Genomic DNA, 17,690 nt, shown 5'->3' with positions numbered 1-17,690 from the left:
TTAACCAGGATTCCACTTTTTTTACTGAATAATAAAATAAAATATTTTATCTACAACCATTTAATAATAGACGCATAATACTTCTGACAGTGAGAGTATTATGCTACGCATAATACAACAAGTGTAATTATATCATAAAAAAACAAGTGTAATTATATCATAAAACAACAAGTGTAATAAAATATTCTGGAATTCTTAATAATCCGGGCTTCAATTAATCGGCGCAGAATTCACACATTTCATTTATTATTTTTATGAAAATTTACTATAAAGTTACCCATATTAAAGTCATACACACGTTACCAATTCAATTCTATTATTCAAAAACAGTTCAAAAAATACAAACCAATATGACAATAATTAAAAAGAATTAGTAGGCCGTGCAGGCTAAATCTGACAGCGCGCAGCGGGTATCCATAGCGACAGCTTACCCGACGCGACGCTCATCGTGAATACAAACATTTTCTTTCATGAAATAATAATTGTAAAGTAAATAATATTCATATAGAGAAGCTTTAAAATTTCGCCTTGCAATTAAAACATAAGATTTAATAAAAATGGATTCTGAAAACGAAGTACTAACACCCCCGGAAATTCGAGCGGCAGCGGAAGCTGCGTCTCTGGATTTACTTCCCAAGAAATCAAGAAACAATTATGAAATTGCCTACAACAATTTCATGGATTGGCGATCAAGAAACAAGGCCACCTCCTTCTCTGAAGATACATTATTAGTGTATTTCAAAGAATTGGCTAAAAAGTATAAGTCGTCCTCCTTGTGGACGTTTTATTCCATGCTGAAAAGCACACTTTATATTAAACACAATGTCAAGATCGACCACTACGCGAAGCTACATGCTTTATTAAAAAGACAATCAGAAGGCTATCAACCCAAAAAATCTAAGGCATTTACCGGACAGGAAATAAATAAATTTATTTATGAAGCTCCTGATACAAAATATTTGGCTACAAAAGTAAGGAATGATAAGACGTTACATACCTACGGTATTTACCAAGAGGTGTTAATTTTTTAGGTTGCATTAATTATGGGAGTGATGGGTGCATGCCGCTCAAATGAACTACATGCAATGAAAATACAACACGTTACATTTTATGAAGGTTGCACTAGAGTAATAGTTCCCGTTACGAAGACCAAGATCCCTAGGAATTTTACTATTACTGAGAAGTTCCATGATATTGTTAAAAAATATGCAAATCTGAGACTGCCAAATGCATCAGATTCTTTTTTTATGAATTTTCAAAATGGAAAATGCACAAAACAAGTTATCGGCATTAACAAGTTTGCCAAAATGGGCAGAGAAATTGCAAGTTTCTTACAAATCAAAAACCCAGAAAGATATACCGGGCACTGTCTACGACGATCTTCAGCCACATTGTATGTCGACGCAGGGGCAAGTATGACAGCTCTGAAGCGCCACGGAGGCTGGAAGTCGGCTTCTGTAGCTGAAGGCTATATTGCAGACTCGCAGAAGAACAAGACCGATGCAGCTACTAAAATATTAAGTCAAATCAACCCTAATTGTAATATTAATAACAGTACTTTTGTTTCTACCCCCTCACAATATCCAGGTATGTCTACTATTACGAGCGAATCTTCTCATAACACTTTTTCGATTAGTAAAGACACCACGGACATTAGTATTGGTACTACACCAACTACGATGAATTTCAATAACTGCCCTAATATAACAATCAATTTTATGAAATAGACAGAGTAATACATAATGATCCTATTAAGCGTCAATTTAAAAATAATTGTGTGCTGAAGTGTAAATGTTAATTAAATATTATTAAACTTATTAAATGTTCAATCCAGGACTTTCATTGAATTTATTCCTTATTACATCACAACTCATAACACATAAACATATAACATAAACAGCATACATAAACAGTAACCAGTGTTGATATTGAGTGAATGGTAGAATCTAAAAATGTATGATATTATGTTCCATTTCATATAAAGCAAGTTAACATCCACTTCCGGCCTAACCGGAAGTGCCACCATCTTGAGAATATTCTAGCTGAATTGCTCTGCCATCAGCATTAGCTTCCTACCGAATTTTCAGGTTTCTCCCATGTATAGTTTTTTTTCACAATAAAATGACACATTTCAATTCCGGTGAGGTACCCTATATAAGTGGATGGTTGTAGATAAAGTATAGTATTTGACTCGAGTATTATGGACCATAATAAACTCAGATGATTATAACACTCGCCGCAAGCGGCTCGTTTTATAAATCATCCTCGTTTATTATGGCCTTCATAATACGCTCGTTAAATAATATACTATTAGAAATAATCTTTTTTTTTAATATTTGCAAAAAAAAACATCTGTCAAAAAGTTTGATTTTGTAGACCTGTGTAATTTGCAGCAACTTCTTACCGAATAAACTGTAACAAAAGTTAAGTTCACCGTTGGATATTGTGTTATACGGCACTCTGTACACATTCAAACATTAACAATTATCACCAATTTATGAAAAACTATCCTTATTTATGTAGCACTTATAGTTTTAATCTCTGGAGAGTGCATGGGGGAGGTGCCAGAGTTAGGAGTGTGTTAATGAGACGGGTTCTCGGAGAGTTCTGTCTAAAATAGTCCTTTGTGGTCTTTCACTTTCGCTATTATTAACTCCCTATCAACCACTTCCACATTTTTTGAAGTACGGAATTCTAAAGTTCAAATTGGATGCTACGGCCACTTTTCTATGGTCGCGGCGATTGTGATCTGATATTATTCTACTGCGGTGTGAGTGTATATATCTGTGGTCAGTGGCCTGTGGTAATTAGTAATCACGACTTTATAACTTACATTTGAAATTTGACAACTTTGATGTTGATTGAAATGGATAAGGATTATGCAACCGCATATTGCCGATCAGAAAATAGAAAGTGCGTTATTTGCTTATTTTCTTCTATTTAACAAAATTATGTTTACAGTCAAAAAGAAGTAAAAAACACAGGATACCTCTGAATTCGTGCAACGTAGATAACGTTATCAACCACAATGTATTTTAAATAAATTCGCCACAAGTTTAATGAAGGTTCCACGCGACACAAACCAATACATATTTATCAGGTCATTTAATTTCATTCCTTTGAAGTACTCGGGTTCCAAATTATATAACCCCACATTATTTCCATTACAAATATGGACCAGAACAGGAATTCCAAAGTTAGAGTTGGATCCAGGAAAAGTGAGGTAAGTTATTATTTATTAGTAAGTATGTATCAATAATGGTTATTACAATTTTTTTCAGCTTGCACTTGTTCAAACTAAGCATGTGATATCTCTTTTAAAAGAATTGAATCCTGAGAAAGAGTTTGAAATAGGTTTGTGTTTTAAACAGCATTAGTTGTAAATTCATTTTTGAATTTGGATTTTAGTTTCAATGAGTACCTTAGGGGATAAAATTTTGGATATATCGTTGCCGAAGATAGGAGAAAAATCTCTCTTTACAAAAGAACTAGAAACTGCCCTTGCGACTGGTGGTGTAGATTTTGTTGTTCACTCCCTTAAAGATTTACCCACTGTGTTACCTAGTGGAATGGCAATTGGAGCTGTCCTAATAAGGTTTGGCAGATACTGTCGTCAACATAGTCATTGATGTATGAAATAGAAAAATTTATTTTTTAGAGAAGATCCTCGAGATGCTCTTGTCTTACAAAAAGATATACTCCACCATACCTTACAGACTCTACCAGCAGGTAGCATACTTGGTACATCTAGTTTGAGAAGAACTGCCCAGTTGGCTAGGAAGTATCCTCATTTGAAAGTAGAAAGTATTAGAGGAAATTTGAATACTCGTTTAAAGAAGTTGGATGATCTAGGCAAATACCATGCTATTATTCTGGCAGCTGCAGGTCTAATCAGAATTGGGTGGAAAAACAGGATATCAAAGGTACCATTTAGCAATAGATTCATTGAAATACTAGTTAGTTTCTGGACAAACAATTAGTACCCATGTAATTGATATATTTTTTCTACAATTTATGATTGTTATCAACAATTGACATTTAAAATAATATTGTTCTAGAATCATATATGTTTTGGAAGACTTAAAATTATTTTTTTCTATGCAAATTTTAACTGGATTTTAAAATGCTTATTGAATAAACAAAACGGAATAACATTGTATCTATTTGTGAACACACCACTAATCCCTTATGCAAATATTTAAGTGCTTACTTGGTGTATCATTTTTTTCAATATTCTTTTATTTTCATTATCTTAGATGTGTTGAAATTGCGCAAATATTTTAATCCGTTTTTTGCTTCAATACAACTCAAATATTTGTATCAAAGAAGTGCATTGTGATAAAGTAGTGACTCAACAAACTTTAGAACTAAAAAAATTTTCTTGTAATGATTTCATTATTTATTACTAACCAAATACTTGTATATATTTTTTACAATTCCAGTATAAACCTTGAAATGAAAAATGTCTATAAATTAATTTGGATTATGGTTTATAGGTAGTCTTATCTTTTATAGAAATACCAAAGTACTATTTTCTGTCACAGTTTTTAGACACAGACGACATTATGTATGCAGTGGGTCAGGGTGCCTTAGCAATCGAGTGCCGCGAAAATGATGAAACCATCCTAAAACTTTTAGAACCCCTGTATGACCTGCAAACAGCTTTACGCGTTATCGCTGAACGCAGTTTTCTTAAAACCTTGGGTGGAGGATGTAGCGCACCCGTGGCAGTTTCTTCCAATCTTCAGTTAGTCAAAAATAAACTTGTAGAAGTTACTTTGCGTGGGGCGGTTTGGTCTTTAGACGGAAAGGAAGAGATTGTGGAAGAAGATAGGATTACTTTTGAAGTTCTTACGGACATAAGGTGCTCTTCGTGTCCATATAATAACGATGGGGGCATCGCTATTGAAGATATAGGTAGTTTGTTAATAATTTATCTTCTGATCTCTGGTGTTACATTTATTTCATTTCAGAATGTTGTGCCAAATGTCCAATGAATCCCAGTTTGGAACCTGCTACAAAAAAGAAAAAGATAGAAATCCCTGATGAGCTTTTGGCAAATGATCCCCATGAAAAGTGTCCTATTCCATTACCAATTGGTTCTGAATTCATGGGGCAGTGTCCATATTTAGATGGCGAATTAACTGATATTTCCAACCAATATGGACTGAAGAATGATTTTATGGGTCCAAGCAATGCTAATGAATGCCCTTACTTGGAACAGCAAAAATTGCTACAGCATTTACACACTAAGATAGAAAAATCCAGTGAAGCGTCAGCAGGGATACAGGAAAATGAAAATCTCTTTGCTGGTTTAGTGCAGCACAAGGACATAACCAAACATAATTTGGAAAAGGCCAGGAAGTTAGGTGAAAGAATTGCGAGAAATTTGATGGAAAAAGGTGCAAGCGATGTCATGACCAAAGCTCAAGCCATTGTGCACAGTCAACAAAATGAAATAATCAAATCAAATTGATTTTATATTTTAGGGTTTTCAGGTTTTGGATTATTTTGTCTCGCATTAGGTAATATAATTATAGAACCAATTGAAATATTCTTGTTCTCTCTCTTTTTTTATAAATAATAGGTTTTTTATTATAGAATATATATGTATATTTGTTGAACTTGGACTGGTGTAGTATAAATAAAGTTATTGTTAAACTGATTTCCACTGTGTTAAATTTGACAGCATCATATCCTGACAGAATTTTTTCAAACCCTTGTAAGCATTATATTTTTTCAAAGTGCTTTTAATTATAAAACATTCAATGCCAAGTTATTTATATTATTAATAACAGACAGTAAAACCCTGATTGCGGTTGTTATTCAGGGTATATCTGGATTCCTGCAAACATACAATATTACCATTTATTTTAATTTTAATGGCTTCAATATTCAATACCACAGACCAAACCAAAAAGCAGCCGCAACTAAATAAAAAAGTTCTCCAACCTATTTAACCTAAATAATCTCAGATAAATTTGACATTTCTTTACCTTGCTCATAAGTTTTTGCATCGAATGACGTACCATTGTCAAAAGTAGCGTATGATCCGGACCACTGTTCTCTGATGTCATTTTTGTATTCAGATATATTCAAACGAAGTAACTGATTTAAATTCGCCATTTTGGCAAGTAATCCCACTGGTATTAATTTGTTCAATCGTAAACAAAAAGTAAGATTGGACTATGATTAGAGATCCAAACGAACTAATAAAAACAATGTTCCATGTAAATTTATCTCAATCAGTATTCTATGCTATATATTGACTATATTGTTTTATTTATCTTTGCAATTTTGGCAGTTTTATTATTGTATTTGTTCGGCATTCTTGGAAAGAATTTTCGTTGTTGCTTACCGATATTTAGTTTTGTGTTAGCTAAAATAAGACAATGTCTAAAGATTCACATATTGATAGGGATTTAGATTTGTCCAATGCCAATAGAGGAGTATGGTTAGTAAAAGTACCTAAATATGTTGCAAATAGATGGGAAAAAGCTCCAAGCGATATGGAAGTTGGTAAATTGAAGATAACAAAGTAATGTGCTTTATATATCTGTAGTCGGTAATAATAATTGCAAAACATTGTGTTATAGGCAGCAGGGCCAAAAACCTCAAGTTTCTTTAACTCTGTCATCCCCTATTTTAAACTTAAGTGATTCAAATGAAGGCAGTATACCAAAGGACCACAGGCTAGACGTTTCTACCGTTACGCAGCAAACTTTAGGAGTGTTTTCTCATGTGATCCGTAAGTATTTTGTATTATGTAGGTGCAATGTGTTTTATCCCTTGAAAATCCTTAAATTGCAGAATATTGCATTTTTGTTTAAGCAACAAATATGGATTCTGTGATCCCAGAGACTGAAAAACTTTACATGGAGGGTAAGATTGTTCAAAAATTGGAATGTAGGCCATATGCAGATAACTGTTACATGAAACTGAAATTAGAGTCAATACGGAAAGCTTCATTACCAACTAGAAAAGTGCAACAATTGGAACGAGTTGTTCAAACTTATAAGCCTGTTTCAGATCACAAAAATAATGTAAGACATTTAATTTTGTTTAACTACTATCAAGTCTAAACTGTTGGTGAATTTATATCATTGGAAAACCATTCCCTATGACACAAAATTGTGCCAACAATTTATTCCTTGTTTAGTTATAATCAATAAATGTAGCACTTTAGGCTGTGAAAATGTTTAGTTTATTCTAAAAATCAATTCCAGATTGAATACATGGAAAGAAAAAAAGCCGAAGGGAAAAAAGCACGTGATGACAAGGATGCAGTGCTCGAAATGCTGTTTGCTGCTTTTGAAAAGCATCAGTACTACAATATTAAAGATTTGGTGAAAATTACTAAGCAACCAATTACCTACCTCAAAGAAATACTGAAGGAAGTTTGTAATTACAACCTCAAAAATCCACATAAGAACATGTGGGAATTGAAACCTGAATACAGGCACTATAAGCAGGCTGAAGATGCTGAAAGGAAAAAAGAAGATTCTGATGATGATTGATATTTTGTTAGTTGATTTAAAATTTAATTTAAAATATGAATGCATTACATTATCCAAATTCTTGTTGAATTACTTGCTAAAATTGCAGTCTGTTAGGTGATTAATTTTGGAATAAAATCTCAAACTGTGTTTGGTAATAATAGGTAGTAGTGCACTCCACCCATTTTTTTAAGTTGCAAAAGAATATTACATAGGAAAACAATATTCATCATTTCCAAAGTCGATGTAATAAATTTTTTAAAAAAACTTACAATTACTAGTATAGAAAATAATTTATACAATTTTAATACTTAATAGTGTATGTAATTTAATTCATTTTTTAAATGAAATTTGAAAAATCACTGCTGCCGTTTTAAATGTGTTTATAGGTATATTGTTTTTCACTCTATTTTCCCATAATTTTTGTATACGCGGCTCTACCTATCCTTAGAGATCTTTGGCCAACATTGTTCTGTGTTAGAAGTGTATTTCGTTATACCAATATAAATAATAAACTGTTTCTCTCAAAATAAAAGAAATGGTGATATTTTCAACCTTGTTTATAGGAAGAAACCCTGTCCTGTTTTTTGTATAAAGGTTAAACACCTTTCGCATTCAATTATTTATCAAAATCAAATTATTTATGATACTTTTTTTGTGGAAATAAAAAACAATTATCAGCCAAAGTTCAAACATTGTGAATGGTGTCGGAAAAACTAAATCACCTAGTTTTAATATATAATAAAAAATGAAAAACCTAATATATTTACTGTCGATTTCGTTGATATTGTTTGATTTTGTATTTTTATTGTTTTTTATATGTGCATTTTTTATAAATAAACTTTGGATTGTTTTAATAGCCTATTATTCTTTTGCCTCGTTTGTTTTTTACTTTAGTAAAGTATTTGACCAGTCTGCAACTACAGATGGTTGAGTGTGATTTTAAGTTATTTTTTGATTTTACGATTTCCATTTTATAGTATCTATTTAATTAAAAAGGGTGAAATATTTTCATAATGTAAATCCAATTTTTTTCTCTGCTTTTTTTAATGAAAATTTATCAGTTACTGCTGACATGAAAATAGGACTTCCAACACCAGTCATGTTAATAAATATATCACAAAGAACGAGATCCCGAGGTTAGTAAGAAACGTGTATAATTACGAAATAAAGTCACAAGATACAGATTTTTATATTCGTGTTTTAATATGGATCTTGAGTTGTCTGTGTAAAAAAATCAATTTTCAGTTACTGCCTTTTATTGCTCTTACCTAAGAGATAATATTTACTTAATAAAGAAACATAAATATCCCATTTTTTTGGAAAAATTGTTAGTTACAACTTTTTTCCTTTTCGATTGGTATATAAATAAGCAGTTCGTTGTTTTTAAGAAGCAATACTGGACAAGCGTTCCTTAAGTATGTTGAATGCGCCGGGATGCTAGTGTTATTTGTTAGCTGTTCTATTGGATTGTTGGTTCCTAAGTATCTCGGAAATAGTACGGAATATACCATTTTTCAAATTTTTAACTACATTTCAATTGGGTTTTTATCAAAATTTAATAAAATATCTACTAAGAGAAAGGCTATGCTGGATTTTTGCAGTTTTATTTTCCACGTTTTTATTAATACAGCTTTTAAAAAGTTTTTAATATTAAAGAAATTGTCTGTAGTAAGTCGACTTATTGGTAGAAAACTGAGATTGTTTTCGCGGATTGATTAGAATACTAAATTAATGGAAATATAAAAATGCAGAAACAACAATCAGTCAGAACATTTGGTACATCTTCACTAGAAAGTGCACTCTACGTCATATGCTTTACTGTCCAATAAGCATCTGATATTCGGAACTTTAGTAAATTAAACATAACACATTATCGGTCTATATTTAGTAAGTACGAGATCTTAATCAAAATCTGTTCATGTGATCGACTGATGTTCATGCCACTTTATTGCGTACCTGAACCTCGTTTTAATGCGTTTTAATGCTTTATTCATTATTATGAACTATATGTTGAAATTATGTTCTTCTATTATTATTAGGTAAGGTCACTGAAATTTGAATTGAAATTTGAAAACATGTAAAAGGTTTCAAAATTTGATCCCTTAATTATACGCAAACGATATAAATAATCATCCAAATAAATGTATTCATCCAAGCGAAAGACGCTAAACCTTTGATGCAATCTTAAGGTTTTTATATTGATAGACGCAACAAATATGTATTATATAACTACTCCAGAAACCGACACGATTGTTGACAATTGACAACAAACGTAAATTGGAAATAGCAGCTAAATGTATTTATAAGGAAAAATGTTTAACTGGCATTATGTCGAAAACTAAAAATATTCAGGACATACAAATTTACACAACAGGTGATGCAAATAAGATACGATGATAAAAGGAAGTTGTTCCTTTTGGATTTCTTAATTTCTTTTATTTAGCAAATAACTAAAAAAAACGATAGAAAATATTTTTAATTAATTATTTTAGTCATTCATTTATCTTAATTTTAATGAATAAAAAGTTATTGTCAAGAACACTGATTATCAGGTAACGAATTAAGCATTATTGCTTAAATTGAACAAGTAGCATGTACCCAAACCGTATTTTAATAGTGGCCCCTATTAGCGATTTTCATCCAAATTTAAATTTTTGTTTTTTAATATATGTTTTTGAGTCCAGCTTCTTTTTGCCCAAATTTGATTAAAGCTAAACTACATTTTCATCTATTAATACAACTATTGCACGTTCACACTGATTCCTCATACCTGTCAAATCCATTGTTTTTTTTTAAGTTAAGTTGAATTTAACCACTATGCTTTTTTACTAAGCGAAGCTTCGTATTTATACATGATGTCAAGTAAATGCCCCCCGTATGCAAAATTCAGCAGATAAAAAGTAGTGTAGTACGCACTTTTTTTTTCTTGCTTAAATTATCTGGTACGCATGTAGGTACATATAAGATGCACCCGTAGTAAAAGAGAACGCACCAATTAGGTTGCATGGCAATGATTATTTTGTTATCTTATCGGAAATATTTTATAAATATTTTTCTAATGTATAAGAAATAGTCTGAGGCGTCTCGTATTGCCGTAAACCACTGACAGTGGTTAGTTTTTAAATAATAACATCATTGGTGAGTGCAACACTGGTTTAAATTGATATTACCTTAAAAACTTATTGCCCGAGTTGATTGAGTATGTTACATTGACTTCAAATCATCATATACATCTTGCAATATTTGTGATTCCTTATAGATAATTTTTCTTTTATATATAATGTTATGTAGCTACTACAGTTAGCTACAATAAGTTACAAAAAGGAATATATCAGCAGAGGTCTTTAACGTTTGTTTTCCAAATTGGAGGACATACTCTTTGGAAGAAGCATTTTTTCTGTTAACTATTCACGATAACTTGACTAACTAATAAAGATAGAAGTGTGTCCTTGGAATTCTTAAAAATTTATGAAACTAACTTATTGTTCTTGCTAAAACTTCTAGCGCAATTAAAAATCTACTCTAGTACCTACTCTAGAGGTATTTTTTGGTGCGTTGGTTACTATTTAATTAAAGAATGCAAGAGGTCAAAAGCATAGTTCTTCTCTGAAATGGAAGGCTGTTAATTTATTTTTTAAATAATTTGATCCAATTGAAAAGCTCATATCGTAATATTTGCAATTTCAAGGGGTAAGGGGGCATTTCCGAACTTACTGGAAGCTGTAGTTCATTTTAGACCCCTTATTACCTTGTATATTGCTGTCGAGTTATTTTAAAACTTTTAAGTTTGTTATTTCATGTTCAATAAACAAGATTTTCGCATTTCGGATGACAACCATACTTTCTAATGTTTTCATTGTCAAATTTGAATTTTACTTAAAATATATTTTTTCAAAATTTCAAGTTCAGAGAAGAAACTAAGTCTTTAACTTATCTAATTTATAACTATTTGACTTTGCTTACCAAGTTTGTTATGTAAATTCATTATTCTGATATAGTGCGTATACTATGTAAATAATTACTTTTCTACGAGCGTGCCGAAAAGCATTTTCGTTTGCAAGGTTTTCCTCAGTAATGGGGGCAAGTACTTTTGCAAGTAATGATATCTGTGTTTGCGACATCTAAAATTGAAACAGTACGTCAATAAATTTGCGTATAAGTGTAAAATTGCCCAAAAGACTTGTAGTTCTTCATTGGACGTTAAAAATTTAAGAATATTATATTAAACATTAAACTTGAGTTAAATTTGTCAAAAAGTTATTAGTTTGCTTGACGTAGACTAGCTTACGACAATCAAAAATAACAATCCCGCCTTGATATTAATTTTATGGTAACAAGTTTTTGATAAAGTCAAGTCAAATAGATCTAAGGAGCAGTTATATGTCCTGAACAAAAAATTGGCTACAATAATAAAAAGAAAAAAAGATAAAATCAAGGGACACAATCGCTTTGGGCAGTGTGAAGAATTCTAAGATTTTTTTTATTCATAAAATGTGTTTTTATCACGTTCGTAGAAAAACAAGCGCCCCGAATTCCTGCGGAAACTGATACTTTTCGCATATTTTTGAAAACTGTATTTTGCCTAAGATATAAAAGATATGGAAAACATTACAAATTACAAATGTGAAAATATATATTTTTTTAATTCTTACGGAGGTTTCCTTTTCAGTTTGACTTGGAAAAATGATCTTTTTGTACCTAATAACACTTTTGGTGGTGACATTCGTCATATATTCCAGACGAGTTCACAGCTATTGGAAACGGAAAGGAATTATCCAAATGGAAAATCCCCACCTAATCTTTGGTAGTTATAAAGAATTGTTTCGACGCCAAATGTCTCCTCAAGATTTCGGAATAAAATTGTATAAGGAAGCTACCCGAAAAGGTTATAGATATTGGGGGCTCTACCAAATGTTTACGCCTGTATTGTTCGTTTTCGATTTAGATTTAATAAAGCGTGTTTTAATAAAAGATTTTGAATATTTCATGGAAAGGGGCGGGTATCATAATGAAAACGAACCGCTCACGGTGAACATGGCTACCGTCGACGGTACCAAATGGAGACCCCTACGTCAAAGGTTTTCTCCCAACTTTACTTCAGGTGAGGGTTTATAGTTATATATTTGTAGTATAGTAAACTTTTACAGGGAAAATGAAAATGATGTTCCAGACAATGGCGGCTTGTACCAACCCACTTGTAGACATGTTACAGGAATACGCCGATGAAGAGAGAACCGTTGAAATTAAAGACGAATTTTCTAGATTCACTACCGATGTTATCGGCAACGTTGTTTTCGGAATTGAATGTAACTCCATGAAGAATCCGGACTCGGAGTTTCGTGAATACGGAAGTCGCGCGTTCAAAATTAGCAGCAGAAAAAGATTTATCCTGCAGAAACTTCCGAATAGTCTCCTAAATTTGTTTGGTATTAGGCGGATCGATAAAGATGTGGAGGACTTTTTTAAGAATCTCGTGAAGAACAACATGGAATACCGAGAAAAGAACAACATATATCGCAAGGATTTTTTGCAAGTGATGACGGATTTAAAGAACCAAATTGCTCAGAATCCGGATGAACCGGAATTAACGTTGAATGACATAACGACCGAGTGTTTTATGTTCTTCGCCGCCGGTTTGGAAACTTCATCGACCGTAAGTACTTTCACTTTATATGAGTTGGCCGTTCACCAAGATATCCAAGAAAAACTTCGAAACCACATCAAGGACGTACTGGAAAGGCACGACGATAAGTACACATATGAAGCTTTCCAGGAATTGACTTATTTGGATAAATGTATTCATGGTAAGTGTTTCTTATATCCTATCTGTTTGAAACAAAAACCTTTACACTATGTTCATTATATCTATTTTAAAATTAATAATAAAAAATTTAATAATAAATTTAAATTTGTTTCGTTTCATACTTCACTGCTGACTTTATTGTAAATCATCAGTGCTAATAACAAAACAACGTAAAGACAAAAGTTGTTTAGATTCACTTATACTTTTAAAATACTATATTGTTATATACATACTGTATTGTAATTTAGTGGACGAATAATAAATTTCATATTAATTTTTCAAAGAAACTTCCACAGACTACAATAGTTCTATTGACAAAACTTATGGATTCTTCCTGCATCGGTTGATTATAAATCAAACTTGCTCGCCAGTCATTCTCTTGACTTCTTCAGAAAGTTTCAGGTATATGTGTGTAATGACGTTTGCTGGTCTAAATATATCCATCAATTCCTCCGACTAGAAACAATTGTTATATACATATCTGACGTTGATTTCCTTATAGAAGGGAATCTACTTTATTATTGTGTTTTGATATTTTTAAAATAAATAAATGCATGGCGATCAAAAACTGACATTAAAAATTTTAATGAAGAAATCGTTAAAATTCTTTTTTTTTTATAATTTTAACATATTGAGCACTAAATAAATATTTACTGTCGTTTGACAATTTTTTAGCAATTCTTATAAATCATGCCCCCATAATGAAATTATTATTACAAAAGTTTTTCATTTTTTTTTTTCAAAAATTGAACAAATTTTATTAAAAACATGCAAATGGCTAAAAACCCAATAGAAACGCTATTTTAAATGATCAATATATTTTTTTAAATATTATTTAAAAAATACATTTCTAGAAAAAATATATATTTTTAGGAAAAAAAAAACATTTTTCAGTCAGATGGCATAAAATATTGATTTCCAAACCCACAGCAAGCCAAAATAGTGACTTTTCGGTAGTTTTTTCGACATGTTTCATGGGCACAGCATTTTTAAAGTGAAAAACTTATTATGGCTAATATTTCTAAATCTACAAATAGACAACCTTACAGAGCCACCTTTTTCTTAAAAAATGTTATGTCGTTAATTTAATTTTTTGATCAGTCTGTATCAATTTTTGTTAAATATCACTTCAGACCACTAAATAATCCCAAATGTATAAAAAAATGCTTTCAGGGGTGTCAAATTTAAAAAAATGTCAGCAACGATAAGACTTAGACTTAGGAAAGTAGTTACTTGTCTACGAAAATATAAACTCCATGTATATATAATAATATAATACTTAAAAAGTATAAATGAATCCAAAGAAATGTTTTGGCAGATTCTGAGAAAAAGTATCATCCCAACTCAAGTAATCTGTTATATTTTAGAATCAATGAGAATTCATCCGGTAGCTACGCTACTTCCTCGTATTTGCACTCAACGCTACAAAATACCAGGCACTGACGTAGTTCTCGACAAAGGCGACGAAATAATGATTCCCCTCGCAGGAGTGCAATACGATCCAAAATATTTTCCCGAACCCGAAAAGTATGACCCTGAGCGATTTAATGAAGAATCGATTGCTTCCAGGCCCAGTATTACTTTTATACCATTCGGCGAAGGCCCCAGGCAGTGCATTGGTTGGTTTTTAAATATTCTGGGGGTACTATAGAGAAGGTCTTTACCAACTAGACCGCTTATCACATTTATTTCATTTTTTACCTACACAAAGTTATTCTGGTAAACCTTTTATTAAATTTTTATACTAAAAGAGGCAATATATAGCGTTTAACGGAGCGTGCTGGTTAACTTCTGCTCCTTAGGTCAAACAATTCGAAAGTTGAGAAAGTGACACATAGTTGGCACTGAAACCATTACTTATCATCTCCTTCAACTCCAGGATAGTAATTTTTTTACCTCAATAAGTTCTTCGTAAAGTTTTAACGGACTACAAGGCCGTATAATACGAATTCAATTATTTAGATTAATTTACAAGCATAATCGTCATAACTCACTGCATTTTGTTTTGTTTACAGGTTTGAGATTCGGCTTTCTACAGAGCAAAGTTGGAATAGCAGCAATCATAAAAAATTTTAAAGTAACGCTTAATAAAAAGACCATCCATCCGTTAGAAATCGTAGCAGATAGTTTCATACCATCAGCGAAAGGTGGCGTTTGGTTAAATTTCGAGAGAATATAATCAGAATTCGTGCTCGTAATAGAACGATATTTGAAAAATATGATTTTATCTTTATCTAATATTGCAAGTGTTTTATTTATACTTGGCTGCTGTCAAAATTCAAGTTGTCTGGCTGTTGATAATTGATTCCGCAGCATCATCATCATGATGGGTCTGTGTTTTTATTGGTTGCGGTGAAACAATGTGTAACAAAAAGAGTTTGGTGTCTCATTTTGATTTTAACTTTCCGAAACGTGTACTCTATCCACGGAAGAAGGTCTGCATCGTACGGGAAAGACTTCTTCTTCAAAAAAGATTAGAAATTAATTTTAGGAAAATATCTACGATAATTCCGTTTTTAATTTCGGACATATGATTGTGATATCATTTTTTGTATTTATAAGAAAAATTAGAGCTGTAATTACATTGTAAAAAAGATCATTAATAACACTTTTTTTTAATTATCGCTTATAAAATCTACAAATAAAATGATTTATTTTGGCATATCGTGCACATTCGCGCATTCGCCATTGTGTCAAGAAAAAAATTATGTTGGCCCAAATGATCAATATCTGCATACAGGGTTATATCTGAAATGTTGGTTACTTATGTAAGCCAATATGAGCTACTTATGTAAAATATTTTTGCCTTGCGGTGTTGCCAGATGTACTGTTAACATATCAACTTTTGTTTTATAATGGAACACCCTGTATATTATTACATTTTTAGATTCTGCGAAACATTCTGGAATTTTTCTATGTAAAATGCGTCTCTTGAACTTTTTCGGAGATAAAAACTAGTCTTTAAGAAATTTCGTAACAAACAACCCGATATTAAATAATAATTTTTTCGCAACCCGTACAACTAAACACCTGAATTTTTGGTTGCGGTCCCTATTCAATTGCTTTACCAGAGAGAGAACTAACTTATCGCGTACAGGGCGTCCATAAGATAAGGCCTACTGGGCAAGATTTAAAAATCCATGATACGTAGACATTTTAAATGGAACACCCCATATTTTATATTGGTACGGAAATGAGTAATTAATTTGTCATCTAAAAGTACCAACCTATGGTATATCTATTTTCACTTGTTTTCGAGTTATAAGCAAAAAACCAGAACATGGCAATTAAAGCGAATTAAAGTAATCACATCTCATTTGGGTAGCAGGCTCTGGTGAAGTTGAATATCAAATAATTTATAATAATAAACTTATATCCACATTTCTCACCAATGTTTGAGAAAAAGTTTAAAAGAATTGAAGCAAATTTTCGAAACCTGCGAAGAAGGCAACTTCCAATACCTGTTACAAACTCAAAAAAAAGTGAAACTAACGTTTTAGCATATTTTCACGCATTTCCACATGCGTCTATTCTGAGCGCTAAGTGATTTAAGCATACCTTGCTTGTCCATTCAACGGATATTGAATAGACGTGATATGCATAATTACAGAATAATTACATTACAATCTCTTATCCCCTGTCATTAGAAAATCCAAATTTGCACGAGAAAAGCGATTTCAACATACATTTAGTTTCAACGTGTTTTGTTTGATGATGTATAATAAAATTGATTTTTGTATCTACAACGAGAATTTGAACCATGAAATATCTGTAGCGTAACATGGCTACTTGATGGAGCTCCGGCCCGTTGCACAAATAGAGTACGTAAGTACAATCATGTTTGAAAACCGATGGATAAAGCGTTTAGGTCCATGGAACTGGCAACCGCGTTCGCCAGATATTACACCGGTTGATGCTTACTTTTGGGGCGTTATTAAAGAAAGAGTGTATACAACTCCAGTTGGAACAATATATGATTTAGAACGCCGTGTCGGACAGGCTTTTCAACAACTTGATCCAAACTAAATTCAAAGGTCCAATGTTATGAACTCAATTCATGGATATCTTAGAGCAGTAGGTCATTTCAAGCATAATATCTAGTTGTATGTAATTAAAAACAATTTAAAACTGTTCCATTTAAAATTCCCACGTAAGATGGATTTTTAAGACTTGAACATTGGCCCCTATCTTATGAACGCCCTGTATGCGATAAGTTAATTCTCATACTATATCATGGTGAAGCAATTTAATAGGGAACCCGAACCAAATATTCAAGTGTTTAGCTGTACATGTTGCCAAAAAATATTATTTTATATCGGTTTGTTTGTTACCAAATTCTTAAATAGCAGTTTTTATCTCCGAAAATGTTCAAGATAGGTATAGTACGT

At 31.9% G+C, this 17,690-nt stretch overlaps 4 protein-coding genes across 4 annotated transcripts; all 4 read left to right on the top strand.

Annotated features, from left to right (window-relative positions):
- The first annotated feature begins 36 nt into the window (after positions 1–36).
- On the top strand, positions 37–1,727 carry LOC132697045 (uncharacterized). Its single transcript, XM_060662299.1, has 2 exons — positions 37–971; positions 1,032–1,727. Exons 1-2 carry the CDS (start codon positions 558–560, stop codon positions 1,725–1,727), a joined length of 1,110 nt encoding a protein of 369 aa, XP_060518282.1. The 5' UTR covers positions 37–557.
- A 1,049-nt stretch (positions 1,728–2,776) lies between these two features.
- On the top strand, positions 2,777–5,668 carry LOC132696452 (porphobilinogen deaminase). Its single transcript, XM_060661269.1, has 7 exons — positions 2,777–2,913; positions 2,962–3,223; positions 3,282–3,354; positions 3,409–3,595; positions 3,659–3,923; positions 4,545–4,917; positions 4,974–5,668. The coding sequence occupies exons 2-7, from the start codon at positions 3,173–3,175 to the stop codon at positions 5,474–5,476; spliced, it is 1,452 nt and encodes a 483-aa protein (XP_060517252.1). The 5' UTR covers positions 2,777–2,913; positions 2,962–3,172; the 3' UTR covers positions 5,477–5,668.
- A 392-nt stretch (positions 5,669–6,060) lies between these two features.
- LOC132697046 (general transcription factor IIF subunit 2) lies at positions 6,061–8,317 on the top strand. The gene is made up of 4 exons (XM_060662300.1): positions 6,061–6,538; positions 6,597–6,748; positions 6,832–7,043; positions 7,227–8,317. Exons 1-4 carry the CDS (start codon positions 6,393–6,395, stop codon positions 7,515–7,517), a joined length of 801 nt encoding a protein of 266 aa, XP_060518283.1. The 5' UTR covers positions 6,061–6,392; the 3' UTR covers positions 7,518–8,317.
- Positions 8,318–10,563: 2,246 nt separating this feature from the next.
- On the top strand, positions 10,564–16,012 carry LOC132697059 (probable cytochrome P450 6a20). The gene is made up of 5 exons (XM_060662318.1): positions 10,564–10,637; positions 12,169–12,600; positions 12,647–13,303; positions 14,670–14,921; positions 15,318–16,012. The coding sequence occupies exons 2-5, from the start codon at positions 12,183–12,185 to the stop codon at positions 15,479–15,481; spliced, it is 1,491 nt and encodes a 496-aa protein (XP_060518301.1). The 5' UTR covers positions 10,564–10,637; positions 12,169–12,182; the 3' UTR covers positions 15,482–16,012.
- The last annotated feature ends 1,678 nt before the right edge of the window (positions 16,013–17,690 follow it).

Source organism: Cylas formicarius, unplaced genomic scaffold (genome assembly GCF_029955315.1).
Source record: "Cylas formicarius isolate icCylForm1 unplaced genomic scaffold, icCylForm1.1 PGA_scaffold_1__22_contigs__length_36826433, whole genome shotgun sequence".
In the NCBI taxonomy this organism is placed as follows: Eukaryota; Metazoa; Arthropoda; class Insecta; order Coleoptera; family Brentidae; genus Cylas; species Cylas formicarius.
The sequence above is the reverse complement of the archived record's forward strand: the minus strand, read 5'-3'. Positions and strand labels throughout refer to the sequence as shown.